At 33.1% G+C, this 25,037-nt stretch overlaps 2 protein-coding genes across 2 annotated transcripts; both read right to left on the bottom strand.

Annotated features, from left to right (window-relative positions):
* Positions 1-3,725: 3,725 nt before the first annotated feature.
* On the bottom strand, positions 3,726-7,463 carry LOC111031602 (facilitated trehalose transporter Tret1-like). The gene is given in 6 exon segments (XM_022311634.1): positions 3,726-4,289; positions 5,371-5,639; positions 5,718-6,077; positions 6,170-6,555; positions 6,923-7,067; positions 7,131-7,463. Coding segments are annotated over 6 exon segments (1,470 nt in total). The 5' UTR covers positions 7,203-7,463; the 3' UTR covers positions 3,726-4,051.
* Positions 7,464-12,846: 5,383 nt separating this feature from the next.
* On the bottom strand, positions 12,847-23,430 carry LOC111031407 (innexin inx1-like). The gene is made up of 3 exons (XM_022311330.1): positions 21,593-23,430; positions 16,633-16,985; positions 12,847-13,462 (listed from the first exon to the last, which is right to left on the bottom strand). The coding sequence occupies exons 1-3, from the start codon at positions 22,097-22,099 to the stop codon at positions 13,258-13,260; spliced, it is 1,065 nt and encodes a 354-aa protein (XP_022167022.1). The 5' UTR covers positions 22,100-23,430; the 3' UTR covers positions 12,847-13,257.
* Positions 23,431-25,037: the final 1,607 nt, after the last annotated feature.

The raw sequence follows: 25,037 nt of genomic DNA, 5'->3' as shown, positions 1-25,037 counted from the left end.
TGTACTAGCTAATCATTATTATCGTTGAACAGATAACCGCTAAACACAAAACATCGTACAACACATTGTTATTATATAATGTTTACAGATTATTGAATGTATTTTTAATTATTCACGAGGACAGTAATTAAGTGTAATTAAACTATTAATCCGATAATTCGAATCTGTTTAATATTGTAATCTGAATAATTATTTTAATAACTAGACAACGAGGAACTTGTCACATCATTTTTAAATGTAAACAATTCAAATAATAATAATTACAATTCAATTAATTTTAATCATACTATACCGACACCCGCATACCACACGTTAAACAATAATTCTTATATAAGGTAAGTCATGTACTTATGTACTGTCTCAGAGCTCATAATGTCTATATTATTCTCATTCTCTAGTTGGTCCAGTGCTCTGTACCGTATTTAGGACTTGAGAGAGTGTTTATTCAAGCCTTAACTATACAGATTGATAATTTAAAAAAATGTTAAGAGGACTCCACGCCCGCATGCGTTGTCTCCGTCTTACAAATGTACAACATAGAAAAAACTGTTTTGAGCGGGACAATTTTTTATCTTTCTATGTTTGTAGTAGTGGCTCCAAAATTTCTGAACATACAGAGTAGAAAATTATCTATGCAACAACCCGCCCAAATTGTATATAACATGAATACAATAAAAAGTTATTTGCTTCTAAACATTTTGTTTTTTTCATTTGCTTATAAAAAACGATTGGATAGTGTAATTTAAAAAAAAAGCACGCTGTTGCACAGATAAAGTTCTTCTTTACGTGTTGTGAAAATTTGGTAATTCTACTACAAATATGGTGCGAGAAAAGTTGTCAAAACAGTTTTTGCTATGTTGTACATTTGTTAGACGGAGACAACACATGCGGGTGTGGCGTCCTCTTAAAATTATTTTCAATTTTTCGTGAAAACTCGAAATGCTTAGGAAAAAAAAATAGGTGTCTTTAATATTGTTTTATACTTTAATAACAATTTATGAGGAATCGTGTATTAAATTGTTCGAGTCTTGTGGCCCAGCAAAATTCGTTTATAGGAATTTGTGAAAACAATTTTTTTTATATATCAGAATTCAGAACCTATAATTGAATTTCATTATTTTTATTTTGTTTACAGGACAATTTGTTCGAAGGAGTATTAAATAATAATTGAATTATTAAGACTCGGGGCGACTGACTTGAAAGCTAACCACTTTGAGCAAAGGTGCTCCTCGAGAAGTAGCGTACATAACGTCTTAACAGTTAACTCAATGGCCCACATGGCCGAGGGTCTTTACTCTTTACGAATAAAAATAAATCAAATAACGTCCAAAAGTGCGGGAGGTCAGTGGATTTTACAGCATGACACTATTCTTGAAGTTATAGACACGTATTTTTTGCCGAAAATATAAAATAATAATTCCATGTTAACTATATGTACTCAGTAAACGTCGAAGTTATAAATGTCCACAGGACAAAACTGAACGCAATTAATAATATTATCCGCTCACTGCTATGCCTCGACGCACTTTTTTCAAAAATTATGTTCTTATTTACTCATATCGCTGCACACGAACAAAGATACAATACTGACATTATATAGTTAACATCTTATACTGGATAAGATATCAGCCAGTACCTATTTTGGGTCCATTACTATGAAATTATTTTTGTTATTGTATTGGATACAATACTCAGTCACATCTTAGATTTGAACAGTGAAACAAAATTTTAAGTGTATCAGCGTGGCGAACCACGATAATAAGATTAAATACTTTTAATCGACATAAATATGTAGGTAGGTACTTAACGATATAATAGTTGCACGAGTGTAATTTTCTCGCCTATCACAATTATTATTGTTTTCGCTATTTAAATTTTAAATCAATTTGGATGCGATTAAACGCTTAAGTAGGAGTGCATAATGTGTACAGGTATTTATATTTATGCAAACATTTTTGCATTGTATTATAAAATATTGCTTTATTTAATAAGAAAAGAAGATTTGGTCATACGTGACTTATGCGAGGGTACCCAATGACAAAGGAAGAACCCCCCCCCCCCCTCATGCGATGTCTGTGGTGTCTAATTTACAGTGAAACATATAACCCAATGCCTCAAATATGAACAAGATCAACAAATCATCGGGTTAGATATGAAAATTGGAGTTGCACTGGGACCCAAAACCGAAGAGAACTTAGTGTTCTAATCTCAAGATCTTAGTGATGACACAATTTTTAAAATCAACAGGCCTTGACAATTTAATCTCATAATAATACATAATAATTAGTTTTATATATAATGCAAACATACTAAAACTGTTAATGTTGTACTATCTATAAAAATTTTTTTTGTAATAACTGTAAATACTGTAACCCAATTTAAATTGTAACTAATGGACATAGTTACCGAGTTTATAAATCAATTAAAAAAAACATTTTTAAAAATATTGTTTTCATATTAAAACGTAATGCAAGTATCACTTTTCCAAATTTGCAAAATATATTAGATTATGTTTTAAAAAGCTCCAGTTGTGATAAGCTCTTTTTTCTCCGTATAGTTTATTTCATATTATTTTCATTACAGAATTGAGATTATGAATGAAGTTTGTGTCAGGTACATACTGGTGATACAAAATACGGTTATATTATTTTTAGAATAGCTGACAATGAACGTGGAGAAAACGTTTCAACTTTTCTAGAAGCTCAATAAATTATACATCTCATATTAATGGTAACTATCAGAAGTAAGAACTAAGAAGATATTATTTTATCTTTTAGGATTTTATCAACAGTTATTTTACTTGCGTCGTAAAACTTGACTTATAATATGTTAATATAATTATACCATTATATCATTATATCATAATCCACAAATCAAATTAATGCAATATTCTGAAACATTTAATTTCGGAAAAATAAAAAATAAAAATTGGTTACCGAGTACTGCCTAAACATTAGAAAATATAGGTATCACTAACTAAGGTAAAAATATAAAAAAAACCATAAATATAATATTAGTTATAAGATTATTATTATATAAGGAACATGATATTGCGAAGGTACTCTATGATTACATACCATTCTAATACTTACATATGATAAATTAGAAACTTTAGCCACTTTGACACTGTGTATAACTGTACAATAACGTGTACAATACAAAAAAAAGAGTGCCTGCTCTGGGCGACATAATTCGTAAATAAATAATAATGATACTTTAAAGCTTAAATCGATGTGTCGATATAATTCTATTTTACTATTCTTAAAATAGTACACTGTACTATATCATGAATCATGATAATAACTCACGAGTAAGGAAAACCTATAACAATTTCCAGTGTTTCAATTTTCTAATAATTGTGATCAAATAAAATGTCTATACATATAATGTTTTATTTAACAGCCCACCTTAAACAGTTAATCCGATGAGTTTCACGTCCTTATCTTATGCAAAGTAATATTTATACGCTTACCGTTATAAGGATGTCACTATGTCAGCGCAATACCTGTTTCTCTCTCAAACCAACGAGCAACGCCGCAGCACAGATAAAACGCTTTCACCTTAAATCATCTTTTATGTTTTTTGAGTAATCCTAGACTAAAATCGCCTATTACAAATATTATTTCTGAGACACAATTACACTGCGACGACCACTATAAGGATGTGTAATAACTTTTATGTTCTCTATTATAACATATAAACAAAATACAAATATATTTGAAGTTGATATAAAACTTTTATTTTTACAAATTATATGATAATAATTTGAACTTCTTCATTGTATAATATACGTCACAAAATAACAAAATATTAGTGAGATTGCTTAAAAAACTAACGATTTTATTTTTCACTGAGATTCTCCATGTTAAATTAAAAGTAATGTTAAGTTATTATTTTTAAACATTCGTGATAAGACTTATTTAAAGTATCAAACAATAGATTAGTTCAACCTCAAAGACTATGAAAAAAATCTTGATACAATTTTTTTTTGCATAAAAAAAATGCAAAATTGAAAATTCATTAATTTAATGAAATACTAAAATATTTTTATCTATTTTCGATCTTTTGAACTGGATGCGAAAAATTCTTCAATTTCTAATAATGTTTTATTTTCTGTTTCTGGCAAATAATAATAAAAATATACTAATCCAAAAATACCAATACAACCAAAAAGAAGCATTGTGTACTCAATACTTAAAATCATTTCAACTGTCAGGTACGATTTTGTTAATAAGAACAAAAGCAAATATGACATCCCTGCACATACGCCAGTGGCAATTCCTCGACTTCTGTAATAATAAAATATAAATTGAAAAATTTTCAATAGTATAACAAATAAGAAAAAATGAAAAATGTTGAATGAAATTTTAAATTTTGCACAAAACACATCATTCAATTGTACCTACGATGTGCATATAGTAGTACAATAATATATATTTGCTTACAAACAATATGTTCCGAAAAATATTAACTATTCAATTTAGTTTTAAAGTTATTACAAACTTTAGAACTTCAAAAATAAAAAAGTTTAAAAAATATATTTTTGTTTTGAAAAAAAATATGGTAAAATATCCTATATTAAATTAGAGTTTGGGAAAAAAAATAATAAAACAATAAAAGATACCAAACAACAAATAGTTCCACGATGCTGGATAAAATAAAATACATATTAAATCAGTGTTATACTTTGGGACTGAACCCCTTCCCCTTGAAGAAAACAAAAGAACTACTTAAGAGTAAAGATACATACAGAGATACAAATTGAGATATTATGTAGATAAATTAAAATTGTTATACAGAATACAATAAACCAATAAACATAATATCCACAATTCGTATAAAATAATATAGGCAAACGGTACGGATTTAGAGTTTCTAAAGGATTTTATCCCGCTACCATTTGGAAATGTTATGTATTGTACAATAATTAATTCATGTTCTATAATACAACAATTAAATTATCAACCATTAAATTGTTAATATTGTTACAAAATAGTATACATAATTTCATCAATAATATTTTACTATAATAATTTAATTGTAAGAATTTGGGGACACCCCCTCCTCTTCCAGGAAATGTTAAGAAATACTTTTCTGTGCACAATATTGAAATTCAAAATTATATACCATAATCATAATATTTAATATTTATACAAAAATAAATTTGTAGAGTTGATAAGTAAAAAAATTAAAATAATATACCATATATTTTACAACAGCTTATAATATTGTATTAAAAAAACTTTAAAGGGTTTTATCGACAACGTATTTAGTTAATCGCAATTTAGTATGCAAAATATACATCACATACGTCATACTTGCAAAACAAAAAATAATATATTAAATATTAATGTATTACATCATATTTACTTGTTCGGAAACACTTCACCAATTAACATCCAGGGTATGCATGCTGCACCACAACCCCCAGATAGGTAAATACCACCGATTATTGAACAAGGAATCCATTGCGTCGATTCAATATAATTGTTTTTCATGGCCACGATGTATACGCTAAATAATAGTAACAATGCAGAGTTTATCGATACCGTTACTAATGTCAAAAATCTTTTCCGGAAACGACGAATAGTTAAGATCAATATCAAACTCCCAATCGTTTGCAGGACGGAAAAAATAATCTAAAAACGAATTTCTCTTAATGATTTATCCAAAATATGCAACTACTGTTATTGTTTATATCACTGCAGTGTTTGTACCAAATATATACTTTGGTAATCCTTCACACCGACTTCTGTCATTATTTTACCAATGAACGGTTTTCCAGGAGTAAGGTTAATTGCATAAGACGTGAGAAAGTAAATCATTATTAATTTTAACGGTTTATAAACCGATGGTTCCTTGAATAGGGCTAATTTCGACAGCAAACTATTATCACCATTTGCGTTGGAATTGCTACCTTCAGTTCCAAAAGTTCCAGAAACTTCGTTATAATGGAACAGTGTAATTAATTCGGGTTTAACTATTTCAGGGTCCACCCATCCTCTTAACCAACACATGGCCTTTTCGGCCTTATCGTTTTTACCTTTGGCGATCAACCAAATGGGAGACTCTGGAATCTAAACAGACGGTATGCAAAAAACACCATAAATAAATATCTAAACTTTAGCTAAGATCTGTTAAATAATAAATATTTTAACATATCACTCACTAAAAAGATTAACAATATACATATTACAGGACAAAGCGTGCTCAACAGTGCAACGGTACGCCAGTCGAACAATGCACCCAATATGAATCCCAACAATGATCCAAACAAAGCTGCTGTGTTCGATATGGAAGCCATGGATCCTCTGAGTCTTGGTTCTGTTATTTCGCCGACTTAGGCGTGTACTGCACCAGCGCCGACGCCTATACTGAATCCCATCAGAAGCGACGACCCGTAGAGAAAAAGAGGCGAGTGAGCAAAGTACAGCAAAGTCCACCCGACAATGCTGGGCACGTTTGCAAATATCATGCAAAGCTTCTTTCCGAATCTCTCTTGAAGGACTCCCGACAGGAAACATCCAAATGGGTGGATTATAAATAATACACTCCCTGCGGTTGTAAATACAAAGACCAAACTTCATTCGTTGTTGTTTATTAGTCAATAGAATAGTATTATAATCGATAATGTAAAACAAGTTTTTGTATACTTTATTTTTATACCTGTATCATAACACTGGGACCGTAAAAAATATTTATTTCAATTAATAGTTTTATTTTTATAGTTCTGATAATGTTTTGTTCCGAAATGATCTATTGCAGAAAGCAGTTTATTAAATAGGCGTTCCAAAGCGTTTGACGGTGACATATGCACATAACATATTATAAAGTCATACCGCTTACATCCATAAAAAGTTACGAAAACATGAGTTTAAGTTTCAAAGTTTCAACAACGAAAATGACACTAATATTTACTTACCGTACCAAGACGCCTCAGTTAGTGATATCGAGAAATCACTATCAATAATACTATTTTTGTACAAGTGACGGATGACGATTGCCGGTACTGCTAGTTGAATACCCAATCCGACTGACAGAAAACTCTGTGCAATAGTTGCCAAAAACTAAAATTTATGATTTCAACGTTTTAACTGAATATAAAATATGTTTTGCAAAAAATAACTTACTTGTGCCAGCGCCGCCCTTGGACCATATTTTATTGATTCATATTCGCAGCCAATTTTAATTTCATCGACCATCGCGTTATACCGCTTGCTCCAGCTATAGCCTACAAACGAACAATTTTACTGTACCACTACGGTGAGTATAATTTAAAGCCATACGAATTACAATGAATTTCGCTTATATTTCGATCACTGTTCACAACACACAGAAGCAACAGATGATTGTAATAATACTTTCGTAAAACCAAAAATATTATCGTAACTATTGTTTGCATTAGGTAACCACACTAAGACAGTGGAATATTAGGTTAGTTTATAATCTATATGATATTAGTTTGGATTTACATAACGCCAGTAACTTGTTATCAATACTAATTACGAACAGATTATTTCTATGAACAGATAAAATAAAAAACTTTGCATATTGTGTTAGTTTTGAGTGTTCCATTTCAATGAGTAACTATTGTAATGGTTGTGATACATTTAAATTTAAAGATAAAACGGTTCTGAGGAGAAACTGACGGCCTATATTACTAAGTATATTTTATGATAAATTTATATTGTCTTTACAGTTATATATTTTACAATAATTTTAGTAATACGTTGGGTTGAATTATTTTTGTAGAAAAAATTACATTTATTTTATTGTATGGTAAATTTTGACAATAGTCAAAACATACCCTTTATTACTATTAGGTTAGTGGTATAAATTGCAAATCCCTAGTGTAAAATGAAACAAAATATTTTGAAAAATGTCATTGTGTGTTGTAAATAAATAAAGTAAATACGCAGTTTAACAGTTTGATACAAAAAATGTCAAGTCCCTATAAATATAATTGTTTGAATTATAACAGAATAAAAAAATCGTTATCTTACGTTTAAATATTCAATTTTGTCGAAATTACAAACTCGATCGGAACCTGCATCTGGGGACTCTTCCTTCTATGTACTAAACTGCAATGAAGTATCTTGCATTAGAATGGAACGTCTCTTTAGCGGACCCAGGAGCCCGCCTTGCCAGCACGTCCGCTTTGGATGGGCCTTTTTTAGCTGCTTTCGAAACCTCGAGGCGGTGGATAGCGACCGGATCTCGACACCGGAAGACATCTGCACCGCAACGTTTGGTACGGAACCGTAACGTTTGCTCTGCGAATCGGTTAGGTTAGGCGAAATATTTTGTTGGTGGCTAGACTGACACCTTCAATATCGAGTCGGTGGTCAAATCGGATATAATATAATGTTCGCCATTATATAACATGCGTAGATTGCACGTTTTAAGTCTATAATATCATATTAGTTATTATTTTCGTCGATCGGCCATTTTACATCCACAACCTCCAAGTATAGTTGTCAAAAAACTTTAAATTTTAAAGCATATTATTGTAAATGTTAATAAAACCGTTAAACGATTAATAACGGTATTTTAAAACGATATAAGTTTAATTTTTTTTTTAACTTTTTAACAAGGATTTTCGTAAAAGTGGAACTCAACATGTTCATTTATGATTATTTGATATCGATAAATGTTCTGAATGAGCATTGAACTTATTGTGCTAAGTGTCTTAACAAAAAAAAGTATGCCATACGATAAACTGGTAAATTTACAATATGGGAGATTTTAGCCTTTAGGTAACTACAATTACCGTCAATTCACCTACTAATATGGGTGCAGTAATGATTTTTAAATTATTAGTTACCTATCATTTATTTCATATTTTCATAGAATATCACAAAAAGAAATCAGTTAAGATCAATAATATAACCTGATGTTCGAGTAGGTGTGGAATAATATTAATTTTTACTGTTTGTACACCGAGTAATTGCAACTTTACCTTTCTGTCTATCCAATTGTATGTTTGACTTGCTCTTGTATATCTTTGACTGGTAGCATTGCGGGTTATGTGACTTAAGTTTGTTTCAAATTTTAAGCTCGATTGCTTAAATTAACCATGATGAACTAACACTTATCAAAAAACTCACTGTAAAATTTTTCATTAATTTTCCGATTGATTCGACTGTGAAATGTACACTAAGAAATTATAAGTTAAATATTTTATATCATAGATGGATCTGTTTTTAACGATAAGTGATAAACGTGATGCTTCAACTAAGGGAAATATATTTTATTTTTTATATATGGATAGATATAGATAGATTGTAGAATTTTACTTCTTGGAACAATTCATATCTACGCACCAATTAAACACATAATTAGACGGACAAAGATGTATGGTTGCATGTCGCTATGAATGTACCTATATAGATATACAATTTATACGTAAACATTTATTTTTATCAATTTCAACCTTTTAAATCAAAATTTTGAAAAATCATTTCTAGTGGAACTTGAAATTATAATATTAATCTATCCTCAAAATTTCAATTCGGTAACTCAAATAGGTTCGGCTCTGCATTGATTATTGCTAAAGTACTTTATATATAGAGATATGCTTCTAAACTAGAAATAATCATTATAATTATGTAAAAAAGTTTGGCGATTTGAAATCTTCCCTTCATTAATCTAAATCATGTCACAATGTGATATTATTCTGATAACCTGTAGGTATCAATTTAAGAACATTTGTAGGTCTTCTTTATTAAAATAACTGGTAAAAAATGATTTAATTGTAATAATATTTCTCATTGACTAGCTGGCTACAATCTAACTATACTGGCCACACTATAAACCAAAAAAAAAAACAAACTGCTAGTTTTTAACTATTGCACTACATGCATTATAATTCGTCACTATATGTTTAGCGTTTGTCCGGGACACATCTAAGCTGCAGTTAAGGAAAAAAAACCGTTTGTTATTATTTCTTTCTTCGCCTTTTGATATATAAGGCGAGCTGCACACTGAAGAAACTAGTTTTAAGAAACTAATTTGGTTCATGAAATGTGAAACTTTAGTTTTCAATTGAAAAGCAAATAGATACGCACACTGAGTTTCATGAAACAAAAATTTCTCATAGTTGCGCAACCACGGTTTCATGAAACTTGTAATTTTGGTTTCAACAATAAAGTTTCGTATAAACTATAAATAAATAATAATAATAATCTATCTATATATATATATAAGAATCTAACTTGATTTTGGAGACTAAAGAAACCGGTTTTCAACCCTCATTATAACAATAATAATAATTAACTAATTATCAATTATTTTCAAATATTCACCGATAACGATGTCTGCTTCTTTTTTTATTTTATTTTATAATCGTTGTATTATTTATATAGCCAAAAAATAGTCTTATGTTTTTAAATTAAATTATAAAAAAATAATTTCTTCCGGAAGGTGTTCGGGCAGCTAGTATAATATATAATATTATATATAAATTATATATTATTATTATATTAATATTATTTATATTATTATACATTTTGTAATTATATGTTCATGTTATTTATGTTATATTTATCATATTTAGTATTATTTTTATATATATACTGTAGTATATACAGCATAGGAACAATAGTAAATAGTATTTATCACACTAAATCAATAAATACTAATTCAATAGTGCTTATATACGACATAATAAAAATATAAATCCCATAAATAGAAACCTTATCGATGTTTTGACCAATATTATCTTGGTTTTTTTTTTATTTTATATAAAATATCGTCTGAGGCGACACCGGTGATGGACGCTACGCACGCAGCCAAAAAGCCATCGTTTGACGATGCCGGCGAGGAACGGACAGTGATGGTCATCACTCAAGGTTTGTCCGTCCATGGTATAGGAACACGACTGTCGGGTCACCGTGGTTGGGTTCGCAATCATCGCCCGAGCTAAGGATAGAAATGATAGAATCGCCTGTGTACAAGGTCAAAATAAAGACTGACCCAGAATTTTCCTTGAATTGGGGTTCTGGCGTGACGATACCGCAGCATCCCAGGAAGAAAATTGGAGTTTCTACAGTGAAAATAAAGTTACGAATTTGACGTCCGTGTATGAAATAATGATTTTAATAGTTGCAAAATTCATCAAGTGGGACTATTCATTTTAAACCGTACAAAGTATAATATTATATAAGCATTATAAATTACAATAGTTTTGTATTTTAATTTGATTTACAAATAACAGATTCAATCACATAGGAAATGTAAATAACTCATTGATTATACTAAAATATAATATTATGCAAACATTTTCTGATTTACAGAATACAATATATTTTAGTCTGGTCGATTTAAATGGTTTCACCATCGACTAGGCAATACAACTGGCATAACTGTAATGCGTTAAATGTTTAGAACGACATTATCATAATATTTTATTTATAATCGCTGTATCCCCTCAAAATGTTTAGCAATATTTTTCTCCAAATAACATCATAATTTATACGGCTGGCAATTATCGTGATTATATTGATGACACTCGTCCAACGTCATACATCTAAGCATATTTATATCCAAGTGAAATATATTATTTGTGTTAACTGATTGTTTACTGTCATAATTTTTACTGTACCAAAACGGCACAGATTTTGTCCTCGGAGCACACACGTCACTCGAATTCGGTTGACTTTACGTTTTGTAGCGCCTACGTCGTATTCGGTTCAATTCAAGATTCACGAGATACGTTTTGTTTGAGTGATATAATAATAATCATGAGATTAAAAAATCCAACGCATTAGAACAAACTACACTATTATTTTAAAATAAAAACTATTTGGTAAATACCTGACTCATTCGTGGCCTGTGGCTAGCACCAGGAGTACAAGATAGGTATTTACAATATATTTTATACTTGTATAATATACGATATGGTTCAACGTCCAACTGAAATAATAATAACGTACATGCCCGTAGGCGTAGAAGCCACACCACTGCTCGGATAAAAAAAATCTAATTTTACGACCGCGGAACAACATATTATCTAAAAACGCAATTACCCAAACACAATAACAACATCATGTATATCTGGATTCGTTCTTCTACAAAAGGCAATTTATATTCTTAAAAATGAAACCGACTTAGGTGTACGTATTGTGACATTAAATTATACATTTGAAATTGACGAGCCTAAAATGCACATAATTACTGTGCGTACGCTCATCATTTTTTCTAGATCAGATGGAGATGATCATCATTTGGGCTATCGTATCATTAATTCTATAATGAAAAAATCCGACATCAAAGTTTCAAATACAAAATTCGTGACGTTTATTACACGCTGTGAGTATATATTATGTATAATTAATAATATACAATGCATCCAAAGGTGATAGTATACATAGGACATGCCTATTCACCTATTACACATCATATATAGGTATTACATTATAATATTACTTAAATATGATTGTATAATTTATAGTAGGTAGATAAAATAAATAGTGAACTTCATTAAACGTACAAAAAATAAATATAAAAATTGTAAAACTAACAAAAATGAAAAAATTACATAGTTATTATTTATATAATAATATATAGGTACTATAAATATAGTATACCTACGTCATAGGTAGTCTATACTTTAATACTTTATATGATAATTTTGATCTTTCTGTGACATTATTTTGCTCGTGCACGCGTTAGTACCTATCGTCGAGTATGCAAAAAAAAATAATAATAATAATAACACAAAAAATTGTTAAACATTAGGAATAGGATAAAGTTATACAATAATAAATAATAGTATACAATCGTGTAAAAAATATAGAAAAAAATCCAAACAACATGTTTGGGTTATATCATATAAATATATTATTGTAATATTATAATAGTCTTGTCCTAGTGGCATTAGTATACAACTACTGTTTGTACTTTGATATGTATCAATATATCATAATATATAGACATAAGCGTGTTTCGATAAACTGGCTTATTTTTTTTTTATCAATAAACGACGAAAAAAAATTCTTAACATTAAATTAAAAGTAAAAGTACGCGGCGGTACGTGTAGTGGATAAAATAATGGAAAACAGGTTTTATGCTGAAACTAAACTTTAAAACGAAAAAATAAATAAATTAGTCGACTCCCGACAATATTATCGTGTAATGAGTACGAAAATAGTATAATTATGACGGGGGGATTTGAACACCGATGGTCGCGGATGAGTTGACGACGATGACGATGACGGGTCGTCCGCGAATACCCGAGTGGCAGTCTTCAAGTGGCCATCAGTTGTCGGCTTTTTTGGCGATTTCACGCACCACTTCCCTGTAAATGATCGGATCCAGATTTTTGCCCAGCATGTACAGCACCCACCAGTCACCCACCGACACTTTGTTCGTCACGGCTTTGGCGACGTCGTCGGTTATCAACCTGTAGTGGCGGTACCGCAAAGCGTTCTTCCTCGCGGTCGCATTGCACATCACAAACACCCTAGAAAATGAAGAAAAAAAACCAAACCGAACGAATTATTATTTAACCATCGCAGTCGAGACCGTTATTACTATTTCGGGGCACTATCGAATTGCCTCCCGAATCTGGTTTGGCAGGTGACATTTTTTCAATCGAAATTCAATCAAAAGTGTATTTTGAAAGCAATTTGAGTACACCCAAACGGTCACTCGATCTTATATCGATAGATGTACGTGTACTGTAGATTATTATATCGAATGTTCAAAAATGTGTGTTGGTGTATTTATTAAAATATTAAACTATGATAAGTTATTCAATAAATGTATTAACCAATCGACATTAATTTATTATTCAATTTATTTAATTTATTAATTTTTCCTATGATTTAGTGTCCTTCTGGATTAGCTGTCATTTACCTAATGGTTTTTGATTAAAAAAAAATCAATATTTGTGATTTGAAGTTTGAACTAGAAAGTAAACCAATCTATCGGAAGCCATTCCAGTAGGTATGTGCAAGAAAAAAAAATACCTAAAATAGGAGGCAATTCAAGTGAATTTTTTTTTATTGAAATCGGGAGGGAATTTCTGGTAATCTTTTAAAAAAAATATTACAATACATCTATGGTTGGATGGGGGGGGGGGGAGTGAGGCTATATTTGTTTTCATCCATTTATCTGGCTGGATTGTCACGAATGTATCGTAATAATTTTTAAGATTCTTTTATATACTCTAATATTAAAAAGACTACGCGACGTCTGCAGAGGTGTTTTTTATGTACGCGCTCCATTTCGGCCGTCGAACCCCGCGGGACGGGTTTTAAAGCGGGCGAGCGTGAGAAACGGTCAAGATCTAAACGAAAAAAAATACTCTTCCAAACCTATTTCTTATACCTACCAACCGCTTTTATGTACATCGTGATATTATTATTATTATTAAATTATTATAGTCTTACAGCGTCCACTGAGCTGGTTATTCTCAGCCAATATGCCCGGTGATCGATCGCGTATACCTATATGATATTATTATTATTATTATTATTATGAATTATGAAGCTGTGTGTAATGTGCAGTAGGCATACCGCCATTTTTATACAATATATCCTATAGCTGGTTTAGAAATCGAAAGGAGAATATTAAAGAGAAAATCTAAAACGGATTTCGTAAGAGTTGTACTGAATGGTTGTTTTAATAATTATTAAGGAAATAGCGAAGAATACATAAAAATTCAAAAAAACGGTAAAAGTATACGGTACATAATATTGAAGATAAGTACTTGAGTGTAATGTAATTACGAATTTACGACTACGCTCGTTAATGTCGCTTGCTAGTATTTTTTTTTAAATATCTACCTCGATAGTGTTTAAAAATATTAGATACATATTAAAACGATATTGAACAGTTAAAATTCGTAATGATATAATGTACAATTTACATCTTTTATTCTTGAGCAGATCAAAAATAATTTCACAATAAAAACGCAATGCAAATATCGGGGTTTTTAAATAATAACTTTTTTAACTAACATAACCAAACCTAACCATACAGTTAACCCGGTGCCAATGGGTTAAATATTCAACCAGAATAATACAATAACGATGTAGTTATTATTTTTTTTTTCTAAAATATCCATCTACTGTGTTATATTAATTATTAAATCGTATTTTTGTATTTTTCATATTAAGTATATTACTGTAAAACAAATGAAAATAGCCATGGAATCCTCAATACCAGATACGTTAGCTCAGCTGGTTTACGGATCAGCTATTATTTATGTAATTTATTGCAATTATTTAATTGTAATTGATTTAGTTTAAATAAATAAATAATCAACGGTTAAATATTTAATCATTGATTGCACATATTTGTACTTTCGTATAAGTGAATGGCATTATAAGTTTCAGATAACTATGCTATGGTGTTAGTAATTTCTTAAGTGCAGACGTCCATATTTTTATTACATTATCGAGTACACTTGAGCTGAGAATAAGTGTTAACAAATTAAGTATACCATCGTACATTCGTACACTCAATAGTTAATTCACAACATATATACTGCTAGTCAATAAGTTACAACAGTTTTATCTGTATTTGTCATTTATAGTCTTGTCAACGATAATATGATAGTCAAACGTATCGACGTCATATCATTTCATATTACTAATGAACATAGTAAGTTAACAGAGTCAAGTTGATGGATTTTTTTAATTCTTAAGTCGAATAACTACCTTATTTCGGCTTTAACTTTCTAACGAACCAAATCCATGGTATATGATGTTCGAATAAAATATTTTAATAAAGAAACATACATCTTGATTTAGTTGTTACGCTTATTATTTTTTTACGTAAAAAAAAACGAAAAAAAAAATATATATATTAGTAGCTAACCACGTAATACAGTGAAACTTCCATACAACGAAGTCGAATAAGCAGCAAAAAAAATTCACAATATGGCGGAATTAAATAGAATTACGTTTTTTTTTCAACTTTTTTTTAAAAATTTTATTGTATGTATGTATATACTCCTAAGTTGTAAATGTTATGTGAAAAACGACATCAAATAGAATATTACAGTTTAATTTAGTTTTTAATTTTATTATTCAAAAGAAATAATTAGTGAGTTTTGTTTGCTTATTATTTTTATAAATTGTACTTTTTTCGTAAAAAGTTTCTATATCATTAAGTTTTAAAATACTGCAATAAAACTAATCAGTTTGCCTACCTCAGGTGTTTTATCTTTATCGGATACATTGTTCATGTACTATTTTAGAACTATGTTTAAAATTTGACAGTGACAACATTTACAAAACCAGTTTTTATCGAATGATTATTTCGTTTTATAGAAACATCAGATTCGTTATTTGGAGATAAATTTACATGTAATTAAAGATGAAGGTCATGGTTCTCAAAAATAATTCGTTAAATAGAAAATGGAAGTTCATTATACGGAAGTTTCACTGTATTTGGGTTTATTTATATTATAATTTACCAAACAATAACTATATACCTTCCTGCTTGAGAATGATATTTAGAATATTTACAAAATTTTAACATCGCCTAGACGTTTAGTTATTTCAACCCACGACTATTAACCACACCGCATTATGCATATTATATTGATACCAATAGGAATTTCGATTCAATATTATTTTGTCATGATTGGTGTAACATTATGATTGTATAGGTATTAGGTACCTGTGACAGATCATTAGGACCAGCGCCGCCAACAGTAGAAGATACCAAAACCATATGAATATGTACGTCTTCTCGTTAACGATGTTCAGTGGCAACACGCACAGCGAATCGTGCTTTTGCACCGTTCCGGAGGGTCCAAACTTGTGGAAAGTGCACTTGGTCACCCGGGGAAATATGAAGACCATCGGGTCCACCCGGTTGTCCTGGTGTTCAGTGGACATGCCGATGACGCGCAGGCCGTACGTAATGAACTCTCCGCCGAAAAATCTGTTCATCCAGTACACCTGCAGCACAATGTTGGCCAGGCACAAGAACTCGCACATCCAATACTTGACGGCGTACCAGGTGTGTTGCTGAAAAAAATCTTCATTTTAGTACATTTTTCAACGTTTTCAAAACTCACGACTAGGGTTCAGATTTCTCTTTTCGTTATCTGAACAGATTTTACTATAAAAACATAGATACTGAAATCAATCGATATTTAATACAGCTTAAACACCGTTTAAATTTGTTTTATCCTCACGGTTATCGATAGACAATGTTTTTATGGACGCATCAACAGGATATTCAAAACTGTTAATTTATCGTTAAATATTATAAAGCGTTATTATAAATTATAATACTTAATTTAAAAAAATATATGTATAAGTATAAAAGGTCTCATTCAATATGTGTAGGCGTATAGTGGGGCCATCCCTATACGACTTGAACGAACAGACATCATTACAATGACGACTTAAATGCAATTTAGTACCAATCTGTAGTAATAGTCAATAGAATATTAATATCACTTATTAGGTCGTTCAAATCATGTCTTAATGTATTTTAAAATGTATATTTATTACACTCTTGCAGTATCTCAGGTATATCATATATGAATAATACGCGCATTGTAGTACTGTACAGTAATTAAGAGCGTATAATAAACACTATTTATTACCAACTATACTGTCGTATACGGTATATATCAGTCATAATCAAACAGTATCGATATATTTTTTTTTTTTTTGCTGGGGGAGGAGGTCAAAAATATGTATTTTAGACAATACTGAACTCAAGATTTGATATTGGGTTAAAACAGACAAGATTTATTATGACCATATTTTATGACTGAAAATATGGATGTCAAAGTGTAAAATTATTTTAAACATTTATATAATGTTTAAGACATTTTGAGGATCCGGAACCCATGTTAATCCCCCCCCCCCCAGATAGATCTTTGAAATATTATGATACATGATAGGTGTACAGCGAGAGTTGAGCGAAGTGGATTACAGGCGTTAAGATGATGTATACATTATATATTTTTATAATATTAATATAATATTCCTGCCCGAGTATCCGCGCAGAGTTTGGCTATAGGTTTTTGTATCGGTTTTTGCGGGTATTTCCCCAAAGCGCAAAAAAAAAGCCTACAGATAATAATATTATAGTCGAAGAGATGAAAAAAAAATAATGACCACTCGATGATTGATTAATACATATTATATGATGTTATAATTAATGATGCTTTCAAATAGTTTAACATCGCGACATCTCCCGCGTATCAACACAGGCCAGCACATACAAGCGGAGCATACAGTTTTCAACCGAAGCCTAGACCGAACGTGCGGTGTATATAGTGTCCAGATCACTAAAAAATCGTAAAGGAAACATCATCGCACATACAGTCGTAACTATAAACTGTCGGCAAAACAGTTACGTCGCGGCGCTATTGTCTTTCGATCGCACGCCTTTCACGGGGAACAAACGCTATGACAATTAACGACTCGTTAGTGCTTACAGAAAAAAAAAAATCGAATCTACTCGTATAGTGGTAACTGATGCAGGAGTATGTGTGACATGACTAACAAATCTACACAAGCGTCCGACCGTTTCAACTTGTATTATAATGCCTATTTAGATTTAGATCGTGTTCGAAACGCGTGTATCATAGGTATTATATTATATTATATAATTATTAACTGCGAGCGTTGAATGCAAATCGCCGAAAACGAACAATTGGTCGAAATCCCACGCGCTCGTCGCGGAACTCGACCGGACAATGTATACACGAAAATCGCAATTTTTTTCCTCCTCTAATTCACAATTAGCGTTATATTAATATTATACTACGAACTTTCTGCAGTGACTTGTCCGGCGCCTATGCCTACCTACCCACCTGTATAATATATATTTTTTAGGCTCTCCCGGTGCGTCGTATATTATAAATAATACAACAGGTATACGTTATTCGCCTCGCTTTTTACACTCCGAGACTAGAGGACGCGAGAGATACGCATTTTGTACGGCGTTCTCTTAGATTTCGACGGGAATGCCTATGCTGCGGATCATATATATTATTAGTGAGTCAAATAATAATTATAGTCCTTGCACTCGACCCGAACACATCATACGCGACACACAGCAACAGGTGCTACGATATCTCTTCGACGTCCAAACCACACTTATGGGCTATGGCCAGAGATGTGTGTATACAAAACGTGTAATATGTGTCGTACGCGTTTGTGCGCTCTTGATTTCTGTATAATTATCGTGTTGATATACTGTTGGTAATTGCCGGTACACATAGGTATACATCATAATTATTACGTTAAACGTTACGTAGGCGTTCATAATATACGAAATGCCTATTCTCTCTCTCTCTATATATATATATATATATATATGTTATATTGTATAATGTATATTTTTACGGTTTGAATAATATTTGAATAACTTCCACGCAGCACCACCTATATGCATGTATGCATTGCGGAAAGACACGATACCACAAAGTGTATTTATTTACAACGCTCTACATTATAATAATGGTAGACGGAACAAAGAAATGTCGACGGAGGTATGTTTTTGTTATGTGTTCTGTAAATTACGATGATTATTGAATCGGTAAAAAAAACATAGCAGCTGAGGTTAGAGTTCGTAGATCAACGCGTTAATAATTAAACATTAACGATCGAATATCCAAACAACAATACACTGCGGGTACAAGGTATTATTTAAATAACGGCCTGCGGGTCTAGAGGTTTTGAGGAATACGCATTGAGAAATGCATACACTTAGGACTCGAATCACTTAGAAAATATCATAACAATTCCGATGTGGCCATGTCACGTGATCGTTAAAAATCGATTTAGTTGAGCATCTAACCGCTGAACCCGACAACACGCATCGTGGTATGCCTGCAAATAATAATATATTATAATGTTTCAATGAGAAATCTATGATTGCTGCAAACAAATGGAAAACAAAATCTCTGACACTGCCAAATTGAAAACGGCGAACGATGTGGTTAACGAATAACGAACAATCATACAATCATATGATTCTCGCTAAACCGAATGAATCACTACTATGTATATCATAACTGCTCTGTGTACACAAATTTATCACGTCAATATTAGGTATCATTACCATACTTAATACGATATCTTATTTACCATATATTTTAGTGTAAAATTACAAGTTTTATTTTTTATTCTTTAATGTTGTTCTACAAAAAATATGGATCTCGCGTTTCATACTAATGTGTAAAATTGAATATGATACTTATATTTTTGAAATTATTGTATCACTGTTTATGTTTTTATACATTTTTAATGATATTTTGTTATAAAAAGTTTATTTCTTATAAATTTATAAAAATTCGGATTTTTCGTGAAGTTTATCTAATTATTAATTTACAAATATTTGAATATTAAATGACGTAAGTATCAATTCTAAATAGACTTGCGTCTTCTTAGTATTATAATAATTTTCTGTAGTTAATTAATTTTTTGTTTAGTTGAAACGTATATAGGTAAATTGAGGTTAATGTGTTCTATATATATTTCGTAGTATATTGTTTACATGAAAACTGAGTACAATATTATGTAAAATAACATAAATATTGTAAATTTAAATTTTTATGGAGACATGCATTATTTCTGTACAATTAGAGAGAGGACGTGAAATCAAAACCAAAAATGTATTGGGAATTGGGATAGACCACTGCTGAACTTGCTGAACTTGTACGCAATGCTGCAGTGTATTGTATTGGTTTTGACTTTCGTCTGATTGAAAAATAATGATTTTGACTACATGTCTGAATGTACATAGTAAATAATAAGAAATCTCTAAACAACGAAACGGTTTCTTTTCGTTATTTTAATACGTTAACAATAAGGTTTGCCAACTGCACAAATATATACACCATTTATATATATATATATATATTTAGGTATAATTTTTTGTGTAGTATTTCGGCCGGACGAGAAACGTCTTGGCCCGTGACATTTTCCAGTACCACGGCTTGTCGAATCGTCTGTAAAACATTTCCTACCGACTTCGACGATTCGGAAAAATAAACCGTTATAACATAAATTATGATCGCAATTGGAACAATACGTTCTATTATTTCGACAGAACAAGACATTATATTACTTTTACAAAAAAAAAAAAAACGTATTCTATATTGTGTCACAGGACAAACATCGATCACATTATAAGTAAACACGACAAGTTTATTAGCGCGGTCGTATGACGTGTTTATTCGACACAAATACACAATAGCTAGATATAGTTATTAGTTATTGCTTATGACAAAAAACTTAGATGGTATTTTACTAGATATTTAAATAGTTTTGTAACAATTTGTACTATATTCATTTTTCGTAGATCTTACAAATGTTACCATCGTCGACCCATTTCATTTATGATGGGATCGTTAAACGAGCGCGGAACAGTCACGACTGTACAATATAATATTATAATAGACAATAGTGACCTGCAGACTGCCAGAAAAACAGCCGAGGAAAACGTATTCGGCACACCGAAACGATATCGGGGTGGTAAAAGTCGAACAGAGGACTACGCAAAGGTAGTGTTAATGTGTAATATAATATAATCGAGCGATACGCGATGGAGTTCGCAAAGTACAGCCAAAAACGGAAATCGGCCACAGCGAATGGCAGGTACTCACCCTGATGTGGGTGAGCATGTAGTGGACAAGTATCTTCTTCTGCTTTTCGCGCTCTTTCTCTTTGCCCAGCCCGAACTGCAGGCCCATGACCAGCGTGGACATGAGCGCGCCCTCCTGCATGTCCCACACCCACTTGGGGAAGTAGCACATCATGGCCTGGAAGAACAGGGCGAAGCACACCCACTGGTAGTACGTGTAGTACTTGGGAGGTTCGCCGTTTTCGGGTCCCACGCCCGGGTGCGCGGCGCCCACGCCCTGTTCCCGGTGGAACGCGTCCGGCATGGTGAACGTGGACGTGATCCAGCAGTACGTGTTCACCGGCCTGGTGGGAAGCCCGTCCACGATGCACTGGATCGGGTTGCCCACGTACTGGGTGGCCGTCACCATTATCGAGCACGCCAGCAGCACGACCGTGGTGAACGTCACGTGCACCCGGAAAACGGTGCCGTCGATGGTGACCGGCTGCCGTCTGACGAACTCCTTGAGCCCGCCCAACAGCTTCAACATGTTGCGGGCGACGACTGAGACGACTGCGAATGCGACGAATACGACTGCGAGTACGACTCGCGGACTGCGGGTGTACGAATGAAAATACGAATGCGATTGCGACTGCGGAAACGACTCGGGTTACGGTGGCGGCGGTGCACCGGCCGCTGTTGTCATGGCACGCAGAGAATGCCAACCGCGAGCGAACTTCCGGCGGGAAACGACTGAGCCGACGAAAACGACGTCAACGAACACGATCCTAACGAACCTAACCTGGCGATAACGGACGAGTGATTTTCAAAATATTTTAGTGCGGTGAGGTATACGTGACGGAAGCGACACTGACGCGACGCGATCACCGCAGCTGTCTGCTACTATAATACTGCTACTATACTGCCGCCGCCGACTACCGTACGGCGTACGCGTATACCATCCTCCCCCTTTCGCGGTCGCGGGACGCGACAGGGCCTCCGTGTACACGCGCGCGTCCAGTACTGCCAACAACAACAACAACAACAACAACAATACCGCCGACGACGACGTTACGCTTGTTATTATTATCGTTTTCAAACGGTTAGTTTTTCCGTCCGGTCAGTATATTGTTTTGGTTTCTGCAGGAGTCTCCGGTATAGTTTTCGAACTGCAGTGTGCGCATACGACGTAGGAGAGGAATGGGAGGGGGGGGGATTAAGTGGAGGTGATACGTTCTACAACGTTCACCGTTCGTTTTTGATAATGTTTTTGAATTTTTTGAGCGGATTGTCTTCGCCGGCATAGCCGGTGGTTTATGGGGGAGCGTCTTGATGTTTAGCCTCCCCCCACCCCCCAAAAAAAATCTATTTATATTCTATAAGATCTCCGAAATTCAGACGATAATCATTTGTCTTTATTATGCTGTATTAATTCGATAATTTCGTGTAAGAAGATTTGAGTCCAACCTCCCAAAAATGCCATCATCAAATCGCCGCCTATACGCTCCAACATCTGCTTGCCGACACAGGCTCACAAACAATATATTAATCGCCGACAACTGTGTGTGTGTGTGTGTGTGTGTGTACGATGGCAATGCGACGACTGCGATGAGAACCCCTGGATCGGCGTCGTCGGTTCACGAAAAGGGGTCGGTCCCGCCGTCGCGACGGGAAACGCGCGCGCCGGTCTTACCGACCCCTAACAAAGTGGACCCGAACTGCGTGGCTTGAACATATAAAAAAAAAAAATAAGGTGTCGGTAGATAAGTAGTATTACATATTATTTTGTACGATTTCTGCGCGATCGACCGGGGCACGTGAAAATTGTACTTTTCGTTTTCTAACCCGCATTCGGCTATTGCGGTAGGAAAACCTCACGATATCCGAGACGCCCGTGTACCATAATAGGCACGTCGTCATGTTTTGTGGGTACGATGGTACGCGATGACTTTCACTCGGTCGCCGCAGAGGCCGAAAAATAGTTATTTAATAACGATAACAAAAATAATAATACGTATTTGTACACAGACGTTGGGCCCGGAATGCGGCGGTACATATTATGAGCGAAATTTCGACTGGCCGTCGTACGATGTAGTCATTACATAAACTATTATTATATCACATCGTTGGCCTAGAGACGGTCCCGAATGATATTTAATCGTAGGTTTTGTCGGTCGTCGGCGATGATGAGGAAACGTCGGGTCTCGTACACGAAGCGAGTGCGCTACACACTCACTCACACCCACACACACCCACGTGACATGTATACCCGTAGTGTGTGTGCGTGCGGTATCATCGGCGATATTTTGTTTTGTTTTTTAAAAACGCCTATAGAGGTACGAACAAGACCTGTTTTTTTACACACAACAATTTACTCTCCCGCACATTACGGAAACGCGCGTTCGGTACACTCGAGTGGCAGTCTTATAAAATATGATATTATCCAGCCCGACTGTTATCGATGCCCCCTATGCCTTATTATCTGTAATATTGCTGTCACGATTTGCACGGTTCCTTCGGGCGATGTGAGTAAGCGATGTGAAGTCAATCGTTCCTCGCCGAAAGTCTCTGTAAACATTCTGTCGGTCTCGAGTACCCACAAGTCACAACACATCGCGGGGCCACCTATATAGACGTAAAACGGCCACCAGACATTTTAAAGTAGAATTATTGCGAACTGAAACCGTCTTCGCCAATCGGTCAAAAGTGGATCGGGCTACTCAAAAGCCATCAACGGACAGACTGACGGACCGTCGATCACAGCATGACACACTCACACACACACACACACACACACACACACACACACACACACACATACACCGTTGAGCATTAAAGGTACACCTCTATGCCCCCCGCTGATCGCCTTCGACTTGTTTTGTTAATTTTATAAAGTATAAGCTGTTGATAATTATTGTAAATTCCATCGTTTTGTGACGTTTATTATTTTTTTTTTTTTTATTTTTTTTTTTCTATTGAAGGCAATCGGAATTATAAGTGACTGTGTTGTTGTATGGATTTTTAAAACTTGATGCGAAAGTACAACACTAATGTTTTTTAATAATAATTTTTATCGTCATTTAAAAAATGGCAACATGTTAGTTGTTATACACATGATATACTAATAATTATGTTAGAGCGTTATGCGTTTTCGATTTATGCTCAGAGTGCAAAAATGCATTCGATTTGATCAACATTCCGAGAACAGGTGCAGTGTTCTGTATTCGATTTAATTGTACCCGTCACGCTTGGTAAGATGTTTACGTGTTTTGTTGTTGTTGAAAAGTCTAAGTATTTGATTTTGTTTGTAAAAATTTCGATCATTCGTTTAATTATTTCAATCCTCAACTGGTACTTTATTAAACCAAAAAGTTTAACGTATAATCGAAATCAAAACATTTCATAATGCTAAAGTACCTTGTCAAAATTATAATACATAATTAGAATATCTCGCCAAAACATACTTTGGCAAAATAGACAAAATTATA

This window comes from Myzus persicae, unplaced genomic scaffold (genome assembly GCF_001856785.1).
Source record: "Myzus persicae strain clone G006 unplaced genomic scaffold, MPER_G0061.0, whole genome shotgun sequence".
In the NCBI taxonomy this organism is placed as follows: Eukaryota; Metazoa; Arthropoda; class Insecta; order Hemiptera; family Aphididae; genus Myzus; species Myzus persicae.
Note: the sequence above shows the minus strand (reverse complement) of the source record. Positions and strands in the feature narration are given on the sequence as shown.

What these genes read in the sequence shown, in the direction of transcription:
- LOC111031407 (XM_022311330.1), bottom strand. Translation starts at nt 22,099, where the DNA reads ATGTTGAAGCTGTTGGGCGGGCTCAAGGAGTTCGTCAGACGGCAGCCG. An exon ending in ACATGCTCACCCACATCAGG is followed by an intron (nt 16,986 to 21,592) that starts GTGAGTACCTGC and finishes GATTTTTTTCAG; the next exon opens with CAACACACCTGGTACGCCGT. An exon ending in GTCCTAATGATCTGTCACAG is followed by an intron (nt 13,463 to 16,632) that starts GTACCTAATACC and finishes TTCATTTTCTAG; the next exon opens with GGTGTTTGTGATGTGCAATG.